At 48.2% G+C, this 18,696-nt stretch overlaps 1 protein-coding gene across 50 annotated transcripts in view; it reads left to right on the forward strand.

Annotated features, from left to right (window-relative positions):
* The window catches only part of TACC2 (transforming acidic coiled-coil containing protein 2), a 246,073-nt gene that overhangs the window by 175,935 nt on the left and 51,442 nt on the right, over window positions 1–18,696 (forward strand). For 49 of the 50 annotated variants that reach the window (XM_035269317.3, XM_054243402.2, XM_035269326.3 and 46 more), the window contains one exon: window positions 16,215–16,351. In XM_035269317.3, the coding sequence (XP_035125208.3) occupies window positions 16,215–16,351 (137 nt within the window). Of the gene's footprint in view, window positions 1–13,605; window positions 13,978–16,214; window positions 16,352–18,696 lie in introns of those variants that run through there. The other variant, XM_035269329.3, reaches the window with a different exon arrangement.

Below are 18,696 nucleotides of genomic sequence, written 5' to 3' on the forward strand. Positions count from 1 at the left end.
GGCTCCGGGTACACGCCTGTAATCCCAGCACTTTGAGGAGCCATGGCTGGCGGATCAGTGGAGCACCAGGGATCAAGACCAGCCTGTCTACAAAAAAATACAAAAGAAAATTTGCTGGGTGTGATGGTGTTCCTCTGTAGTTTCAGCACCTGGGAGGCTGAGGTGGGAGGATGACCCGAGCCTTGAAGTTTGAAGCTGCTGTGAGCCATGATCAGGCCACTGCACTCCAGGCTGGGCAGAGTGAGACCCTGTCTCAACAAAACAAAACAGGAGAAACCCCTACTTTTTAAATACAACTTACATTAAGATTCTAAGTGAAACCAGAAGTGTGACTTTTAAATAGCAGTAACATTGAGATAATGGAAAACTTTGAGCCTTTGATGAAACGGATTTGAGAAAACAAAGCACAGAGCTGCTCTTTAACACCTTGCCATGAACGTAACAGGACGCTGGAGCATGTTTATAAGTCAGAGGGCTGGAAGTCACGATGAAGAGGAAAAGCCAGGTGACTGCTGTCAGATTCAATATCTTATTCTGTTTCTTTTATTATGAAATTGAGAAGTTTGTTGGCAAGAAGAAGGTCAGCTCTGAGTATCTATTTTGACTCTTAACCTTGAGACAGTGATGCTTATGTGATGTGGGAAATGGTATCTGTTCTTTAGAGCTCTGATATATGTAATTGAAATCTGAGATTACTTATCTGCCTTGTTATATTTAAACCACTGATTATGGGTCTGACACTTTTGTTACTCTTCAGTCAACTGGTATATAATGCATTCAGAATCTCTTGGAATGAAGAAAAAGCTATTATATTTCTGGTATCAATTGTAGTGCAAGTAAAAAGCAATGCTTTTTTTAGCCAAAACTTTCCAAAAGTACAGGCTGGGATCTCAGATCTTTTCTTGATGCCCTTCACTTTAACCCTACCTTTATGTGACTCAAACCCGGCTGCTTCTCACCTTGGCGGCGAGCAAGCTCCATACCCTTCTGCTTCCATTCCTGCTCCTGCTGCTGTTCTCACAGCTGTCAGAATGGCCTTCTAAAAACAATGCAGGGGCCAGGCCTGGGGGCTCATGCCTGTAATCCCAGCACTTTAGGAGGCTGAGGCAGGAGGACTGCTTGAACCCAGAAGTATGAGACCAGCCTGGGAAACATTGGGAGCCCCTGTCTCTACAAAACATGTTTTAAAACAATTAGCCAGATGTGGTGGCTTACACCCGTAGTCCCAGTTATTTGGGAGGCTGAGGTGGGAGGATCACTTGAGCTCAGTAGTTTGAGACCAGCCTAGGCAACATAGGGAACCACCATCTCTACAAAAAAATTTTTTAAAAAGGCCAGGTGCAGTGGCTTCCGCCTGTAATCCCAGCACTTTGGGTGGCTGAGGCGGGAGGATCACGAGGTCAAGAGATTGAGACTATCCTGGCAAACGTGGTGAAACACTGTCTCTTAAAAATACAAAAATTAGCGGAGTGTGGTGGCGTTGTGCGCCTGTAGTTCCAGCTACTTGGGAGGCTGAGCCCGGAGAATCGCTTGAACCCAGGAGGCAGAGGTTGCAGTGAGCTGAGATCACACCACTGCACTCCAGCCTGGTGACAAAGTGAGACGCTGTCTCAAAAAAAAAAAAAAAAAAAAAAAGCCAGGTGTGGTGGCATGTACCTGTGGTGCCAGCTACTCAGGAGACTGGGACTCCGGAGTGACTCCCAAACTCCCTGGGAGGGGAGGCTTCTCAAAGCTGAGACATGAAGAGTGAAAAAGGAGTCAATCATTAGAGCTGGTGGGAGGAAGGTTTCAGGCAGGAAGAACAAAAAGATGAAGGGCTGTGAGGTGGGAGGGGGAATCACTTGAGCCCAAGAGGTTGAGGCTGCAGTGAGCCCTGATCCTGACACTGCACTTCAGCCCGGGCAACAGAGCGAGACTGGGTCTCCAAAAAACCAGCAACTCAGGGCACATTCTCGCCCTGTGTAACCCTTAATGGGTTTTAGACTCTTCATGGGTCTCAACGAGGCCAGGTCATTGTCGTTGTTACCCGCCTCACTGGTCTCCTGGCAGACTTTCTCCTCCTTGCCCACTTTGTTTTCTTAAACATCCTGAAGCCCATTCCTTGTACCTGCCCCCCTCCTTCCCCCTCCTACCCCAGGGCTCTTCATCTTTCTGTTCTCCCTGCCTGCAACCTTCCCCCCAGCTCTAATGACTGACTCCTTTCTCACTCTTCATGTATCAGCTTTGAGAAACCCTCCTCCCAGGGAATGCAAGAGGGAAAAAGGATTTTTTTATTTTTTTTTTATATTTTTTGAGATGGAGTCTCACTCTGTCATCCAGGCTGGAGTGCAGTGGTGCAATCTCGGCTCACTGCAACCTCCGCCTCCCAGGCTCAAGCGATTCTCCTGCCTCAGCCTCCTGAGTAGCTGGGATTACGGGCAAGTGCCACTGCACCCAGCTAATTTTTGTATTTTTAGTAGAGATGGGGTTTCACCATGTCGCCCAGTCTGATCTTGAACTCCTGACCTCAGGTGATCCACCTGCCTTGGCCTCCCAAAATGCTGAGATTATGTGAGCCACAAGAGGAAGAAATTTTAAGACATCCCAGAGCCTAGAACAAACAGCGCCAGCCCTTCTTCTGTTTGGCTGATTACAGTTTCTCTCGAGTGGCTGTGAATTAATTCAGTAAATGTTCACGTGAAATTTATTGCTTATTTTTACAGTTCCATGCCCACATCCACTTTAGCAGTATGTGTCTGTGTGTGTGTGGTGAAGGGGGCATTGTTGGATGCGTGGGAAGAGCAAGAAAATCACATTCCTTTTGCATCGCTCTGTAAACTCATGAATCACTGGTACAGCTGTCCCCTGGCTACTGGCAGCATGGCTGGACTTTGTCTTTTTTTGTGGCATTAAGGTGAAGGATGCAATAATTTGGGCTGTAGAATTTTAACGCTTTAAGGACTGGAGCCGGTCTTCTAAGTGCCAGGCATTGTGCAAGGTGCTTTATAAATAGAAGCTCAGCTCTGAAAGCCACATCTACTACCTGCTATTGTTCATTGCATAGAGAAGGAACCGGAGGCCAGGGATGTTAAGTAACCTGTCCAGAATTACTCACCTCACATGAATTTGGAACCAGATCAGTTGATGCTCATATTTGATGGCTGTGGTGCGGGTTTCTTCTACAGGATGTCAGAATCATGTAATTCATATATTAATATGTGAAGAAAGTGCTTTCGTTTAGACTTCATCATTTCAGAATTTTTAATTAGTGGGTTGAGTTGAGGATGCTGCATTATGTATGAGAGAATAGTGTGAAGACCTGCGGAAGCAGGAGAAGCACATTTTCTGTGCATTGAACAATACTTATTCCCTACAATTAGTGTGCTGTTTACAAGCTGTGCTTTTTCTGTCTTTCTTTTTTTAATCGTGTAAAGAGGTTAGAAGAAAGGGAGAAAAGGTTTAAGTCTTCCTTCCTTCTGCTCGGACTGTTTATTGCACTGCTTGCAGACTGCGGTAGAAAATAAGCTTTTAACACTTTCTAGATGTTCAGGCTTTCTATTAAGCTGTTATAGCTTCTCCATCCCACGTCTGGGTTTGCGCACTTTATGTCTATGTGCCAAATCATGGTTGAGACTCGTTGAGACACGCAGTAGACCACAGGTTGCCATATTTAGCAGAGCAGGGAAAGAACTCTGGAGTTTGCCTTCATGATGAGGAGAAGTGCTGTGGGAGGTGTTTGTTGAACAGCTACTCTGGGCAGGGCCCTGAGAACTACCAACTTTTGGATAAATGAAATAGTCCAAATATGGAACCTACTCTGGATGCAGGTTCTCTCTGAATCGGGCAAAGCTTCTGAAGGCCTCATTCAGGTGCATGATATCCGTGGCAGGGACGGTGTGATGGCTGATTAAAATTCCAGCTGCTTGGTTTCCACCGGGAGCTCACCACGTTTTCTGAGTTGCTTGGGATTTAGCCACCTGATTTGAAAACTGCATGTAAGGTGTGTCTGTATTTGTTAAAAACAATGACTTCTCAGCATGACTCAGTAACGGGTTTACACGGAGTGAAATATGACCAAGAGATGAATGCAGGGATAAGGTTGTCCTGTGCTCTGGGAGCCTTCAAATCTTTCCCCCATATCTGCAAGGTGTTGAAGTACCGCTTTTCAGGCGAAACTGTAAATGATAAGTTACAAAGTCAAAACACATAAACTAATTATTGATGGAACATTCTCATCTGCAGGGTGGCCTCCAAATGTGCCTTTCCTCATTTTGACCGGACAGAAGAGTGAGGGGCATGGTGTGGAGAAAGAAAGGTAGATATGCAAGAGGCAGGTTCAGAGACACACACAGATGCGTAGGTAAGGATACATTCGATGTGAAGAGCTTAGGAGCCAGGCTGGGTGGGGTGGCTCCTCAGCTCATGTCTATAATCCCGGTTCTTTGGGAGGCCAAAGTGGGTGGATCACTTGAGGCTAGGAGTTCGAGAGCAGCCTGGCCAACATGGCGAAAACCCGTCTCTACTAAAAATACAAAAAATTAGATGGGTGTTGTGGCGAGTGCCTGTAATCCCAACTACTCGGATGGCTGAGGCCTGAGAATCACTTGAACCTGGGAGGTGGGAGTTGCAGTGAGCCAAGATTGCACCACTGCACTCCAACCTGGGTGACAGAGTGAGACTCTGTCTCACAAAAAGAGGCCAGGCGCAGTGCTCATGCCTCTAATCCCAGGACTTTGGGAGGCCAACGCGGGTGGAGCACAAGGTCAGGAGATGGAGACCATCCTGGCCAACATGGTGAAACCCCATCTCTACTAAAAATACAAAAATAAGCTGGGCGTGGTGGCACGCGCCTGTAGTCCCAGCTAATTGGGAGCTGAGGCAGGGGAATTCCTTGGACCCGGGAGGCAGAGGTTGCAGTGAGCCGTGATCACACCACTGCACTCCAGCCATGGAGACAAGAGTGAGACTCCATCTCAAAAAAAAAAAAAAAAAAAAAAAAGCGCTTGGGAGCCAGGATTCCAAGGCTAGAGCTGATACTGCTCTGAATCCTGTGGCCTCCTCTTTGCAAGTCTACCCTGAGATTAGTCATCCTCTCAGTCTCCCCTGGCCCTGTGATGGTGTTGCCCTTTGCCCAGAATAAAGAGAGCAACAGAATTCATGGTTGACATGACTCTCCTGCAGAGGCCTAGGAGGACCTCCATGTGACGACCTTCCCATGTCACTCCCTGTGGGTTCCAACAGTCTCAGGTCTTTGCAGTTGGGATGGCATGGCATGAGCATGTTAGACAACCCCTCCTTGTTTGTATGAGTGAATGGTCCAAAAGAACAGAGTGAGGGCCTGGCTAGCTGCCCCCATGGGCTGCAATGGATCTAGATGCAGAAACTCTCCTGATTTGTTCCCCCGGAGGTGAGGCTGCTCTGGGAAACTGCAACTGCCAAACCTGCTAGAGACTCATTTGCAAATGAGGACTCCAGCCTGTTCACATATAGGAGCCTCTGTGAGCCGGGAGGGCGCCTGGGTCAGGCTGAGGCTCAGAAGATATGTATGCTAGTCTTGGCTCTGCCCCTGCCCCTGGTTGGTTCTGAGCCCACAGGCAAGATGCTGAACCACTTGGCTCCAAGTTTTCTCATCCTCAGAACCCAGGAGAACTTGAGCATCTTGCGAGCGGGACCTTATCTGTCTGGTTCACCAGCCCAGGTGCCTGCAGGTGATAGGGGATAGGTCCTTCTGAAATTGTGAACAGTCAGGAATCACACCCACGTGCCTCTTCTGTTGTAACGCTCAGACATGAGGAAGCTCTGAAGGTCTGTAACATGTCAGCTGCGGTCAGCAGCCATGGGGTTATTCTCATTCCTGACGCTTCGCAGCTGGCTGAGGCACCCCCATCCTGGTATTTGGGTACCTGCCTGCGAAACCACACTTGAAATCAGGACACTTGGTGAGTGTGGGACATGAATCTCAAATGTGGAATGGATGTGTCTTCCTGGCTGGGGGAACACTTGGAGCGGGTCCCCAATGCACCCCTGATAGTACAGCCTGGGAGTGGGGGGTGTCTGGTGGGTGTGTCTTCCCTGGCCAATGCAGATGGGGACAGCTACATTTTTGCCACTCTTCTGCTTCTTCCTAAGTCCTCGTTGGCTCCTTCCCTTAAGCCATGTTGCCCTGGACATAATCCAGCTAACCAATCCCAACTGGGTTCCACGTGTATCCAGGACGTGGGTGAGATTTGGAAGAACTTGGTGAGCATATCCGGGAAGACCCGTGTGTCCCCAGCAGTGTGTGAGCTCTGCCTCGTTGGGGCCTGCATCCTCCCTTTACCAAGGCACCCTCGTTTCTCGTACCTGTGTTTTAATGTCTTTTTCTGACTTACATAAACAACACTCAGATGGTGTGTCTGTATGTGGACATCTATGTACGTAATTGTACATATGTATTTATCTTTGTGTAAGTTTTTATATAATTATTTTATCTGAAATAGGGTCATTATATATACATTTCTTAATTTGCTGGGTTTTTTTTTTTTTCCTACTTTTCACCTAACTTGGAGCTCTCCTGACTACTACACATGTAATCCCACTCACCTTCATTCACAGCTGGGTGATACTGATGGGGGTGGATCTGTCCCCTGCCAGGTGCTTGGGGAAGCTCTAGCCAGAGGTGGCTGCTCTTTGCTGAGTTCCTGAGTCTTCTTTATGGTTTTTCCGTCTCCTCTGTCACTCTTTTTTTTTTTTTTTAAATGAGCAGAGCCAGGTTCTCATCATGTTGCTCAGGCTGGTCTTGAACTCCTCCTGGACTCATCCAGTCCTCCTGCTTCGGCCTACTAAAGTGCTGGGATTCAGGAGTGGGCCACTGTGCCTGGCCTATCACCTACTTTTTTTTTTGTTTGTTTGAGATGGAATTTAGAGTTTTGCTCTTGCTGTCATCCAGGCTGGAGTGCAGTGGCGTGATCTTGTGATCTTGGCTCACTACAACCTCCTCCTCCTGGGTTCAAGTGATTCTCTTGCCTCAGCCTTCTGAGTAGCTGGGATTACAGGCACATGCCACCACTCCTGGCTAATTTTTATATTTTTAGTAGAGACGGGGTTTCATCATGTTGGCCAGGCTGGTCTTGAACTCCTGGCCTCAAGTGATTTGCCCACCTTGGCCTCTCAAAGTCCTGGGATTACAGGCATGTGCCACCGTCCCTGGCCAAACCTGAGTTTTAAGATTCCAATTAAGTTACTCAAGCAAGGAGTTTAGCTGCAAAGAGAATTTGGGGATACGGGTGTGTGAAGGAAACTAAAGGGTGGTAGGAGGCTCTTCTCCCTTTATTTCTCCTGACACTCGGTTCACAGTCGGGCCTTTCTCCAGGAAAGCATAGCAGGATCCACTTACAAATTGGTGAAATCTTGAGCCCGAGTTGTGGGGGCTGGCTCAGTGTCACTCTGCTCGTCCTGGAGTGGGCCCACGGTCACTAGAAGGTCACTTCTCTTTTGCAAAGAGCCTTGTGTTGTCACAAACAAGCTGATTTGAAAACCAAGTATGTGTGTGTTAGGGGAGTGAGTTTCAGCAGACGCACGTATGCACACCCACGTGGGCACAGCGCCACACTGATCCCCCTTCATTCTGGAAGCAGTCCCCTAGCCCTGGATCTGGTTGTATGTCCCTTGAGGGGAGGATGAAGTTGACCTCAGCACCACCCAGAGCTCACCCTTTCCTCAGCACCCTCTGTTGTCCACCAGTGGCCTGGCTTGGCACCAGCCACAGTTTGTACCTGGCCTCCAGGGTCTCTTTCCTATCCAGCTCAGCAGCTTTGACCAAGTAAAACAGAAGACTTGGTCTGCTTGCTAGCAAAATTATATTTCCCCAAATTTATTATTACTATTTTTGAGACAGAGTCTTGCTCTGTCACCCAGGCTGGAGTACAGTGGCACGACCTTGGCTCACTGCAACCTCTGCCTCCCAGGTTCAAGGGATTCTCATGCCTCAGCCTCCTGAGTATCTGGAATTACAAATGCACACCACCACACCCGGCTAATTTTTGTATTTTTAGTAGACACAGGGTTTTGCCATCTTGGCTAGGCTGGTCTGGACCTCCTGATCTCAGGTGATTCTCCCCACCTTGGCCTCTCAAAGTGCTGGGATTATAGGCATGACCTGCTGTGCCTGTCCCCTATTTCCCCAAATTTCTAATGCTTGGAGGCCAAGAGCAGAGTCAGAGCCGCAATAATGATGGGGAGGCAGTATCCATACAGTCATGCATATCCCCAATTGTGTGACAGTCCCCAGGCCTGGGAGGTCTGGTGACTTGCCTGAGGTCACGCGCTTGTCCAGGGGAGCTGAGAGGGAGCCTGTTGTGGTCTCTGGCTGTCTGTGGGCTGCCTGCCCTCCATCCCACCTTCTGACTGCCTTTTGGGGAAGTCTGTGTCCCCATTCCATTGAGTCTCAGCAGGTTGCTCATTTACTAAGTTTCCCTGCCCTCTTCCAGCCAAGAGACCCAAGAGAAGCCAAGTAGACGCTCCCTCCCTGGAAATTAAACCATGAGCTGAGAGCCAGAAAATAGTGGCAGGGCTGAAGTGCCCTCATTTCTGTCTCTTCAGATGTGGCTCCTTAGCCTCCTTGGGTTTTCAGGAAATCCCATTCTGTTTTAGTTTATTTATTTATTAAGAAAAAAAATTTTTTAAGACAGAGTCTTACTCTATCATCCAGGCTGGAGTGCAGTGGTATGATCTTGGGTCACTGCAACATCTGCCTTCCAGGTTCAAGCGATTCTTGTCTCAGCCTCCCAAGTAGCTGGGATTTTTGTATTTTGTATTTTTTTTTAGTAGAGATGGGGTTTCACTATGTTGGCCAGGCTGGTCTCGAACTCCTGATTTCAGGTGATCTGTCTGCCTTGGCCTCCCAAAGTGCTGTGATTACAGGCATAAGTCGTGGCGCCTGACCATGGTTAGTTTAACTCCGGAAGTGGGTTCCTGTTTCTTGCAGCTGTATTCGATTAACACCTGGCCATAGCCCAGTCATGGGACTCCTTAGTCTGCGGTGCTGTTTCCTCTTGGTCATGCCGCCGCTATAACCTAGCAACAACATGACCATTAGAACGGTGGTGGCTAGTGTCCTGGGTACCCTGGAAATGTCACAACATAGCCACAAAGTGATAGCTACTTGATTCTGAAAGTAGGACCTGCTGGGAATCTCGGGGTTAATGTGTTGCCATCTGCTTTGATTTTTCTTGAGGCAGCCATAGGTGTCAACCTAGAAAATTCTATCAGCCTGGCTTGCCAGAGCTAGCTCTGTGTTTGTTCCTGGAAGGCAGCACCTGGCTGGCTGCTTCTCAGTCACCTCACCGTCCATTGGGTCTTGGCATCTGCTTGTGTTGAAATCATGTTCTTATTTGCCTAGATATTGATATCACGGAGCAATTCCTTTTCTACATTCAGGACAGATGAATTAAAGTAAAAGACCATTTTGTCAGCCCTTAAAATATGACCATTCTGATTGTACCATTTTATGTCAGAGAGGGGTGTGTGTGTGTGTGTGTGTGTGTGTGTGTGTGTGTGTATGCATAGACTGGGGAGGGGGGAAGTTTTATTGGCAAGACTATCTGAAGGTCTCATTCAGTGGAATATTTTGTTGAATAGAATCTAGCATGCAGCCGTTTCAAAAATACCCACTTACTCACAGATTCATCAAACTCTTACACGAGATGAAGAGATGAATGAGACTGTCTGATCTGTCGCTGCAGGCTCAGTTTTGTCTCTGGAAGGTCTCTCTCTCTCTCTTCAGGGATGGCAGCTGGTCTTTCAGCCTGGACAATGCTGGCTGGTTTTCCCCAAGCAGGGCTTTTGTCCGGAGCTGTTGCTTTTACCTGGGCTTGATCTTCAAGGGAAAGAGTGGGGAGGCGGAAGGGAGCTCAGAGGAAGGAAGCCCCCGTCTTTGGCCTGCACTGTGTCCGTTCACTCTGAGGGGTGGTCCTAAGACCCTCCCTCCAGCTCCCGGATCCCTTTCATGTTCAGAACTGCAAACTGGAATTCTAAGGAAATGACCTAGATTCGAGTATGGAAGTCTCCTCGTCCCCTTAAGCGATGCTTAAGAAGGAATTATTTCTTGATAATCAGGTAACATTCAAACATTATATAAACTGTAGATTTTTTTTTTTTTGAGACGGAGTTTTGCTCTTGTTGCCCAGGCTAGAGTGCAGTGGTGTGATCTCAACTCACTGCAACCTCCGCCTCCTGGGTTCAAGCAATTCTCCTCCCTCAGCCTCCTGAGTAGCTGGGATTACAGGCATTTGCCACCACACCCGGCTCACTTTTTCTATTTTTAGTAGAGATGGGGTTTCTCCAAGTTGGTCAGGCTGGTCTCGAACTCCCAACCTCAGGAGATTCGCTTGCCTCAGCCTCCCAAAGTATTGGGATTATAGGCATGAGCCACCGCGCACAACCCCTATAAACTTTAAATTTCCAGGATGGGTGTTGTGTTTAGAGCAAAGGCTCTTGTTTAGAGGAAGTGCTTAATGAAGGTAGGCTCAGTTCTATGGAATTTCCAGCTATGGCTGTCAAGCATGGGCTGGTTACCCTGGGCAAGCCACTTCAGCTCTCTGGGCCTTAGCTGGGTAAGTGTATTGGAATAGGACATGATCTCTAAATTTTCTTCCAAAAGATGTTATGGCCTTTGCAATTTATTATTCCAAGGCTTTGAATTATCTCCAATAAAACTGGGGCAAATGTAACCATTTAATGATATACTGGAGACTACCTATAGTACCTCTTTATTAAAAAAAGTTTATGTTTTAGTCAGAGATACATTCACACGTTCACACATGTGTGTATGTGTGTATGTGTATATTATATATGTGTGTGGATGCTGGTCTTAAACTCTTTTGTTATTGTAGTTCATAGAAATAAAAACCTGAAAATATTTAAACCAAATCACCAATTCAGGGAAATAGGCCCTTGGGGTCTGCATTTTCCAGCTCCCTGCCTCTTGCTTTGGGGCCAGTTTCCATGCCCTTCTTTGACACAGTGTCAACTGTGGAGCTGCTTAGTTCAGTATTGTGTGGAGTAGAGGTTTCTCTGTGGGACTTTGAGACCAAGAAAGTACTTCAAATAATGTTTTTAAGCCGTGCTAATTCACAGTGGAGGAGCTCAGCAGGGCCCTGTTCTGGTGGCAGCAGTCTGTCCACACTGGGCCACATGTTTCTCTCTTCCTTGTTTGTACGCACTGCACTGTGTGCTATTGGATACCATCAGCACATTGATTGCCTTGTACTGATACATCAGTCCAGTTTGTACAGCTGGTAGACCCTCCTGCCCTGTCTGCCTTATTCAAAAATATTCCACAATCACAGGACAGGCCGTTAAAAATCCGGGGCTGCGTGGCGATTCCTCAAGGATCTAGAAATATAAATATCATTTGACCCAGCAATCCCATTATTGTGTATATACTCAGAGGATTATAAATCATTCTACTATAAAGATGCATGCACACGTATGTTTATCACTACAGTGTTCCCAATAGCAAAGACTTGGACCCAGTCCAAATGCCCATCAGTGATAGACTGGATAAAGAAAATGTGGCACATATGTACTATGGAATACTATGCAGCCATAAAAAGAAGGATGAGTTTATGTCCTTTGCAGGGACATGGATGAAGCTGGAAACCATCATTTTCAGCAAACTGACAGAAGAACAGAAAACCAAACACTGCATGTTCTCACTCATGGAAATTGAACAATGAGAACACATGGACACAGGGAGGATAACATAACACACTGGGGCCTGTTGGGGGGTGGGGGACTAGGGGAGGGATAGCAGGGGGCCGGGGGATTGGGGAGGGATAGCATTAGGAGAAATACTTAATGTAGATGACGGGGGATTGATGCAGCAAGCCACCACCATGGCACGTGTATACCTATGTAACAAACCTGCACGTTCTGCACATGTACCCCAGAACGTAAAGTATAATTTAAAAAGATCAGGGGCTGTTTGTAGTAACTCATGGGTGCATCTCAGGACTCTTTCTGGTGACGTGCAGCCGGGGGAGAGATCAACAGGCTTCCGGCTGCCCTACATGTCTCCAGCCCCGAGTCAGACTTTCAGGTTCCTCCAAACAACTCAGTTGCTCTCCATGGTAGCCCTTATAATACAAGTATATTGTAAATGGAACTTGCTAAAAATATTTGGAAGCCACAGAGGTGGTGAAAAGGGCACAGATTTTAGAGGCAGGCAGTTCTGGATTTGAGACTTCGCTTCCATCATTTGGTAACCATACGGGCTCTGGTAAAGGAATTCGGCCCCCTAATGCCGAATTGTCTCATCTGTAAAATGGGCCTGCTCTCTGGCAGCCAGGATCTTTTTTTTAAGAGTCAAGGTCTTGCTCTGTCCTTCAGGCTGAAGTATAGTTGTGTGATCATAGCTTGCTGCAGTCTCTAACTCCTAGATCAGAGGGATCCTCCTGAGTCAGCCTCCCATGTAGCTGGGATTACAAGTGCGCACCACCATACCTGGCTAGGCAGGGCATTTTTGAAAACTTTAGATGTATGTACAATGGGCTTACTTTTATGCCTGACACATAACAGTATATTCAACAAATGGTAGTTACTATGCTTTTCATGCTGATAATTAAAGTGTTACAGTTCAGGGGTGTCCAATCTTTTGGATTCCCTGGGCCACAATGGAAGAATAAGAACTGTCTTGGGCCACACATAAAATACACTAACGCTAATGATAATTGATGACCTAAAAAAAAAAGAAAGAAATCACAACGAAATCTCATAGTGTCTTAAGAAAGTTTACGAATTTGTGTTGGGCCTCATTCAAAGCTGTCTTGGCCGCATGCAGCCTATGGGCTGCGGGTTGGACAAGGTTGGTTTACACTATAGAAATAGAGATATTTTATTGCATTTGCATATTTCCTTCTGTGGTGGACATAGCATGTGCATATCCTGGTAAAGCTATTTTCCTATAATGGAGAGATTTCAGCAGATTGTAATGACAACATTTCTCTTTCTGCTACATCTTTTGCAGCAAATTTATTTTCTTTCATTTTTAAAATGTGTGAAGGCTTAACGGAATAATTTCTTATACTTTGGGTTTTTTCTAGTAGAAAAAAAAATCCGAGACGGTTGGAGTTGCATTTATACACTGGGACCCCAAAGTGCTGCTTTATTTTTATAAAGTACTGACTCGTTGGGGGTGGGCTGTCGAAATCCTTGCTCTTAGAAATGCATTTGAGCCCCTGGGAAACTGAATAGGGAAAAAAGAGCTAATTAAAAAAGCTGCCATCCACCTCCTCTAATTAACTTGCTCTCTGCTCCTAAGAGAGGGTTCAGAGATATGAAAACAAGGCAGGCAGCACCGGAAGGAATGCCATCCTCGTGGTCCATGTGGCCCCTGGTGTTTTGATGTAGAAATCGTTCATAGTGAACAGGCAAGGGACCACAAAGGGGCTTGGTGTGCCCTGGCCACCCCATGCTCTGCCTTCCACACAGGGTGATAGTGAGCGGCGGTCCCTCTGGGCAGGTGCGCGGGCTGGGCAGCTGCTGCAGCAGAGACCTCATTGGAATTCAGCAGCTAGAACCGAGGGGCATCCGGCCCTCCCTGTTGCCGATTGTGCTGTTGAGAAAGAGCAGGGCCTTTTGTGCTTCAGAGCCTGACGTCGCCAGTACTCAGGAATGCAGGAGCCAGGGGACGGATGAGCCCTCAGGCTTTCCCCGAATCTCTGCATGAGTGGGGCAGCCTCGGGGCCTCTGGACGCTGGAGAAGCTCACAGCATCTCCTGCATTCCTGGGCTGATGGTGCAGCTAACTTTTTGGTGACCTAGAAAGAGATTTGGATCCAAGAGATACCAGCAGGGGAGTTAGGGGTGGGAATTTGGGCGACAGAGGCTGTTCTTCAGCGGAAATGGCCTATGCCTCCTGGCAGACGTGGTCCCCTGTGGCATGGGCCCGGTGGATGTGGACAGCGGTGACCAGCAGTGGGGACTCCAGTCTGCTGCACCAGGGAGGCTCTGGAAAAAGGCAAGTTAACTCTGTATCGTGTCAGTGTTGCTCATGATGGTGCGGTGTTCGGGGCCTGGTGAGGAAGCTGGTTCCTAGGGCTGCACCCAGGGCCCTGCATCGGCCATCAGGCTGATCCGAACTCTCATTCTTCTTTGTGGCTCAGTTGTGTGACCTCCTTTTGTTTTCCACATGGATAAACAGATACTTCAGGTACCTCGATCTGTTGTTGTGCAAGTGTGGATCTTACATTCTCCCCACAGACAAAAGCTAAGCCCTTTGATATTCATGAGTGTTTTTAAGAAGTCAATATCTTTTGTTGTGTTTGCATGAATTATTTTCTCATGAAATTTAATAGTAGACTGGCTTTGGCTCATTGGACCCCATCAAAAGCAGCGATGATGTTTCTTTTAAACTCTTTGGTTCCCTGGAGGCTTTGTGACTGGTTGGAGGAGCCAAGGTCCTTGCGGGTAGAGGCGGGGCAAGGGGGTCTTTGATGCTGATAAAGTAACTCACTAACAAACTAGTTGTAAAAGCATTGATATAGACTTTCTGAAGGGAACTCACCAGATTGCTCTTTCCTCTGGTCCCAGCGGAGAGTGGAAGGATTGGTTTGGTTCCTGGTGCTCTCTGCCAGCTGGCTGGTAGACTTTAGAAGATGGTGACCTCTCCTGGGGTCCCTGGTCCTTTGGTCCTTGTGGAAGCTTGCCAATGTGAACATCTCACAGCATTGGGTGGCATGGCTCGGTGACACCAGTGCAGCTTGGTGCACACACTGTCCATACTCACCTGCCAGGTCACCCTGATTTCATGTCTTCACCAGATGTGCTTGCTGGGATCGTTTGTGCCAGTCAGCCACCCTAAGTGTCCACCCTCTTGATAATTAACCCCCTCGTTGCAAGACTAAATCAGTATTTTGGTCTGTTTAACCTTTCCAAAATGGACTCACCCCAGCTGCTGCTGCTGCCCAATGCTAGCTGTCCTCTGAGGCAAGGCTGGGCTTGGCACCGCAGGCCCTTGGCATCTTGAGCATAGGTGGAGCCAGCTTGGTACTGTGGGGAGCCTTATTGTTTCTGGCTTAAAATTGAGTCACCAGTGGCAGCAGGGTGATGGGGAGGGCTGTCTGTTGGTTCTTCCTCATCTTTTTAAAATTTTTTTAAGAGACAGGGTCTTTCTTTATCACCCAGGCTGGGGTGTATTGGCACAGTCATAGCTCACTGCAGCCTCAAACTTCTGGGCTCAAGTGATCCTCCTGCCTCACCCTCCCTAGTTGCTGAGACCATAGGCATGTGCCACCAAGCCTGGCTAATATTTTTATTTTTTATAGAAATGGGGCCTTACCATGTTGCCCAGGCTACTCTCAAATACCTGACATCAAGCACTCCTCCCACCTCAGTCTCCCAAAGCCCTGGGATCAGAAGCGGGAGCCACCACGCCTGGCCTGTTGGTTCTTCTTCAGCGCAGGCCAAGGCTTGGCCAGTGGCTTTCCTTGTTAGTGAGCAGAGTTTCTCCAGATGGATTTTCGGTCCAGTTTTCTGGATGAAGAGCCTTCCTTGAGAGCAGACTTTCCTGCAGACCAGCGAGGGCCATTTTTTTTTTCACTGTGTCGGGGTTGGTGGCGGTGCTTTGTGTCGGTCTGATGCACCGTCTGCCTGGCCGGCTTGCTGGCTTCGTTCATTCACTCCATTTACCCACTCACCGGATGTTCATTCCTAGCCCTCTGCTGTAGGCTCGGGGGTGCTGTGATAAACAAGGCCGGCTGCCCTCCTGTCTTTTGAGCTCAGTAGAAGAGAAAGACAGTAAGCACTACTGGAATAAGTACTCCCAAGTCACGAGAGGTGATGAGAAGGCATCAGTGGAGAGGATGATGCGGGGGGATCCTGTGGCTGAGTTGGCACCATGGCATTGAACATGTAAATGCCTCTCTCTCTCTGAATCCACACCCAATAGCGAGCGTGTGTGGAAGTTCATCCAGAATCTGCCCTGTGTGTATTTGCCACTAAGGCGAGAAGCATGTATTTCCAGTAGAGCTGAGTTCAAAGAATACATCGTTTCTGCACAGTCAGAGCCACTGATAAGATTCACCCTTGGGAATCACGACTGAGAAAATTACTTTCCTGTCATCTGTCCCTGCACAGTTTAATTGAGCAGCGAGCTAGAACCCACCACTGGCTCTGGGTCCGAAGGCCACGCTTGCTTAGCAGAACTGGCCCTGGGCCCCTGTCTAACCTGTGCTGCTTCTCCCTCTCTCTCATCAGGAGTTCTGATTCTGAAGAGGCATTTGAGACCCCGGAGTCAACAACCCCTGTCAAAGCTCCACCTGCTCCACCCCCGCCGCCCCCCGAAGTCATCCCAGAACCCGAGGTCAGCGCACAGCCACCCCCGGAAGAACCAGGTAACCAAGGGCAGGGAGGCTGCAGAGAGCTGTGTGCCCATGAGCCCCGGGGGAGATTAGCGACAGTTCCTCGTGGGGCAGGCTGCAGGCGAGTACCCACCCCAGGGGGCCAAGTCGGCCTCTTGGCTTTGAGTTGTGCTTGATGTGGCTTTTGCAGTTTTCTTGAAAACAAAGCGTAAACAGATACATTGGATTATTTCTGCATTTGCTTTGCAGAATTTGAGGGGCGGCCTCTGGGGCGACTGGGTTTGGAGGAGGGCAGTGGGTCTCGGAAGTTCACAGTAGTCTTGGATTCCAGCTCTTGGCCCCTTGCTCTTGTAAGAGCGTTTGTTCTGGACAGCCCTGTAATCTACACGTGTATTTCCAACACCAGGCTTGGGGAAGGAAGGTAGCAAGGGGTGAGGATAGAGGGGTAGACATTCACAGCAGACCATGGTGGTTTGGTTATTCCCCATTAATCTCGTGTCACCTGATTTCTTATTGCTTTCCCACATCTCTTTTCCCTTAATGTGAGTGAAAACACCTTGATGTTCCTTTTAGACGGGTCATTAGTGGACAGGTGGAGCAGATCCACTCCCCACGCCACCCCTGGGGGGCATTCTGTGCCTCCCACAGTTATACCAGCACAGAGAACCACCTCTCACATGGAAGATGCATAGGTGCCTGGAAGAGATGGGGCCTACCAGAGAGGGCCCCATAGGCCGGCCAGGGGGCCAGGTGGCATTGTCCTTAGACCTGGACAGCTCTGGGCCCCACACCTTAGAGGACCCCACTGTGGCCTTCCTTGGCCCACAGCCCTCCTGTGTGATGAGGAATCTGCAGGGCCAGATCCCTTCTAGACCACACAGTGGATACTTGGGAGCGGCCACCGCCAGGGTCCCCCTTGTCCCCTTCTCCCGGCCCTTCCTCCTGAGGGCAAACGTTACTTAAGAAGGAGCCAAGGATGGGGCTGGGCACCTCCACTGTGCTCTTGCCCTGGCCGGGAGCCAGGTAAACTGTACAATAAAATAACATTTTGACCTTGATGCTGGTTTTAGAAAGAAATGGGTGGAATTCTTTTTGTCCGCCCTGGATTTGAGCAGCCCATTGTTTTGGAAAGGATGTACACTCCCGGGGCGTTGTTCCTAAACCAGTAAGTCCCTGTGCTGGGGCAAGGAGGCAGGACAGTGTTCATGAGAGCTGACGCCTTTGCTGGAGTTCAACAAAAACTGCTCCCGTGTTCCCCATCTGTGACAGCTCATCAGCCCACAGCCGTGTCTGGATTTGGCTGACCAGTGTAGACACCGGGCTCCAGGAGGATAGTGACTGGTATTTCTTTGATTTGAAGGTAGAGAAGAGCCAGGAGCGCTGTCTATAGTTCTCAGAAAGTTATTTGCATCTCTGCCTTTATTTCGTATAATAAAGCACATAAAACTGTATTTCCCATAATATTTTTTAAAAGTTACCGATAATTTTTAATGGAAAGTGGCTGAATGACAAATACATTGTAATCTCTAGGTCAAATGTGTGATTAAGAATAAAGTATTCTTGGCCAGGTGCGATGGCTAACACCTGTAATCCCAGCACTTGGGGAGGCAAGGCAGGCGGATCATGAGGTCAGGAGTTCAAGACCAGCCTGTCCAACATAGTAAAACCCGTTCTCTACTAAAAATACAAACATTAGCTGGGTGTGGTGGTGCACACCTGTAGTCCCAGCTACTGGAGAGGCTGAGGCAGGAGAATCACTTGAACCTGGTAGGCGGAGGTTGTAGTGAGCCGAGATCACGCCACTGTACTCCAGCCTGGGTGACAGAGGGAGACTTCATCTCAAAAAAAAAAAGAAAAAAGGAAAGAAAACAGTTTAGAAGAGGATGATGGCATATTATAGGGCATGTTTCATCCCCAGACGCCAAGGAGTATGCAGAGAAAGCCACTTCTGGCCACAGGCATGTCTCCTGGGATTCCCAGTGTCCTGCCAGCTCCTGGAGAACAGGATGCCACTCTGTTCTTTTCTCTGGTGCGGTCCTTCTTCCTTCTGCCTAACTTCCTTTCAGCAAAGCAAAGAACAATCTCCATTCTTAAAAACGAACACACACCACACCCACCTCTCTTTTAGATGGCAGTTACTAAAAGAATGAGCATTATTGAGGATTAAGAGATAACCCCCACCTCAAGGGAAAGGGCTGGAAAGTTAATTGCTGCGGAGTCACAGCCCTTCAGAACCTTTGATTACACCAATTGGAGTGTTTGAACGGGGACTTTATGCTTCTCCTTTGAAAACGGCAGCGAGCCTAGCTGTGTAAGGGTTGTACACTGAGGAGACTTACGGTTGGAACTGTGTCTGCTGAAAGCCCCCCTAGCTTGGG

This window comes from Callithrix jacchus, chromosome 12 (genome assembly GCF_049354715.1).
Source record: "Callithrix jacchus isolate 240 chromosome 12, calJac240_pri, whole genome shotgun sequence".
Lineage (NCBI taxonomy): Eukaryota > Metazoa > Chordata > Mammalia > Primates > Cebidae > Callithrix > Callithrix jacchus.